The sequence below is a fragment of the Chrysochloris asiatica genome, unplaced genomic scaffold (assembly GCF_000296735.1).
Source record: "Chrysochloris asiatica unplaced genomic scaffold, ChrAsi1.0 scaffold00666, whole genome shotgun sequence".
Classification (NCBI taxonomy): domain Eukaryota; kingdom Metazoa; phylum Chordata; class Mammalia; order Afrosoricida; family Chrysochloridae; genus Chrysochloris; species Chrysochloris asiatica.
This window is the reverse complement of record NW_006409184.1, coordinates 163,734-165,471: the sequence shown is the minus strand read 5'-3', so window position 1 is coordinate 165,471 and position 1,738 is coordinate 163,734. Positions and strand designations below refer to the sequence as shown.

At 43.3% G+C, this 1,738-nt stretch overlaps 1 protein-coding gene across 1 annotated transcript; it reads left to right on the top strand.

Moving 5' to 3' along the window:
* Positions 1 to 293: 293 nt before the first annotated feature.
* LOC102842986 (trafficking protein particle complex subunit 1-like) lies at positions 294 to 994 on the top strand. Its single transcript, XM_006877905.1, has 2 exons — positions 294 to 614; positions 866 to 994. Exons 1-2 carry the CDS (start codon positions 306 to 308, stop codon positions 992 to 994), a joined length of 438 nt encoding a protein of 145 aa, XP_006877967.1. The 5' UTR covers positions 294 to 305.
* Positions 995 to 1,738: the final 744 nt, after the last annotated feature.

The window sequence follows — 1,738 nt, the reverse complement described above, 5'->3', positions numbered from 1 at the left end:
ATACCACATCACTTGTGTTGTAATGCATTTGCAGAATGCATCATTCATGAGAGCAGATGACTGATTGAGCCTCAAGTAATATGTAAATTTGCTCATAACCTTACATTATGTCCAGCACATATGAGTACTAGATATGGCTAATTATAACAATTAACATAGATTAGGATGCCAGCCCTCCAAATATTATATCATGTCTGGAGTGATCATTCTATGTAATGAGGAAAACAAATAAAAAGAAACAAGGAAATATAAAATAATGGGCAGAAACCGGAAGTGACTAGCGACAGACACTCGGAGCAATTCCGATGACAGTCCACAATCTTTACTTATTTGACCGTAATGGAGTGTGTCTGCACTACAGCGAGTGGCACTGCAAGAAGCAAGCGGGGATCCCCAAGAAAGAGGAGTACAAGCTGATGTATGGGATGCTCTTCTCTATTCGATCGTTTGTCAGCAAGATGTCCCCGCTAGACATGAAGGACGGCTTCCTGGCTTTCCAAACTAGCCGTTACAAACTCCATTACTACGAGACGCCCACTGGAATCAAGGTTGTCATGAATACTGACTTGGGCGTGGGACCCATCCGGGATGTGTTGCACCACATCTACAGTGCGGTCAGTGCTAGTCCCAGAGACCCTCCCCCAAAGCTCCTTAACAGCCACGGCCACTTAGAACTAAGACTCTCAGCTTACCTCTATACATGTAATAGAGTACTGTATTATATCATTATTGACATCAGAATTTTCTTGAGGTTTTTTTAATCCAATCATTTCTCCCAATGATGATGAACCTTCACACACCCTGAGGTTTGGAGTTGGGAACAGAAGTGTCCCAAGGGGGACTCTAACGCTCTCCCTCTTTATAGCTGTATGTGGAACTGGTGGTAAAAAACCCTCTGTGCCCTTTGGGTCACACTGTGCAAAGTGAGCTCTTCCGCTCCCGACTGGACTCCTATGTCCGATCTCTGCCCTTCTTCTCCGCCCGGGCTGGCTGATGGAAGCAACCACTCACCCTGAGAAGAATCCATATTTGCCTGGGAACTTTCCTAAATTGTCATCTAAGGACCCCACTGGAAGCCACCACCCTCCTACCCCTTACCTCAGAACCCTCCAGGGGCAACGGCCTAAGCCTCTCTCTCTGGTTCTCTGGTGCCCTCTCAGCCACTGGAAGTGACTCCATAGGAGACCTCACACCTCCAAACCAGGCCTTCTGTCCTGGAGAGTTTCTATCTTCTCCCTTAATGATCCTTCAAGAGACACAAAATAAACTTTTTGTCATCCTCTAAAAAAAAAAGAAATATAAAATAATGTCTGCCCAGATTAACTTTATCTGAAGAAGACCAAAAAGAAAACCTGATAGGTGAAGGAATGAACATTTACTGAATATCTACCAAGGACCATGTTTGCGTCAGGTGTTTGACAAACTTTTATTGATCTTATTATGCTCAATTTACCGATGAAGGTATTGAAGCTTTGTAGGTCAGATAGCTGGGAAGAGCCAGAGTCAAACTTTAAACCCATAACTCTTTAAAATACAGCATCTATCCATGGATATTTAGTGAATCTCTGTAAGTTTCCCACTTCAAAAAGTAATTAATAATGTAACTTAGTCAACTTTAGTCTGAGCCACCAGGTGTGCTACTGGCAGTGAAGAATTCAGAGGTGGTAAAAACAGTCCCCACCTTAGAATGAGCTCTCAGTTTAGTGGGAGAGACTTCCATGTAAACAGATAAATTATT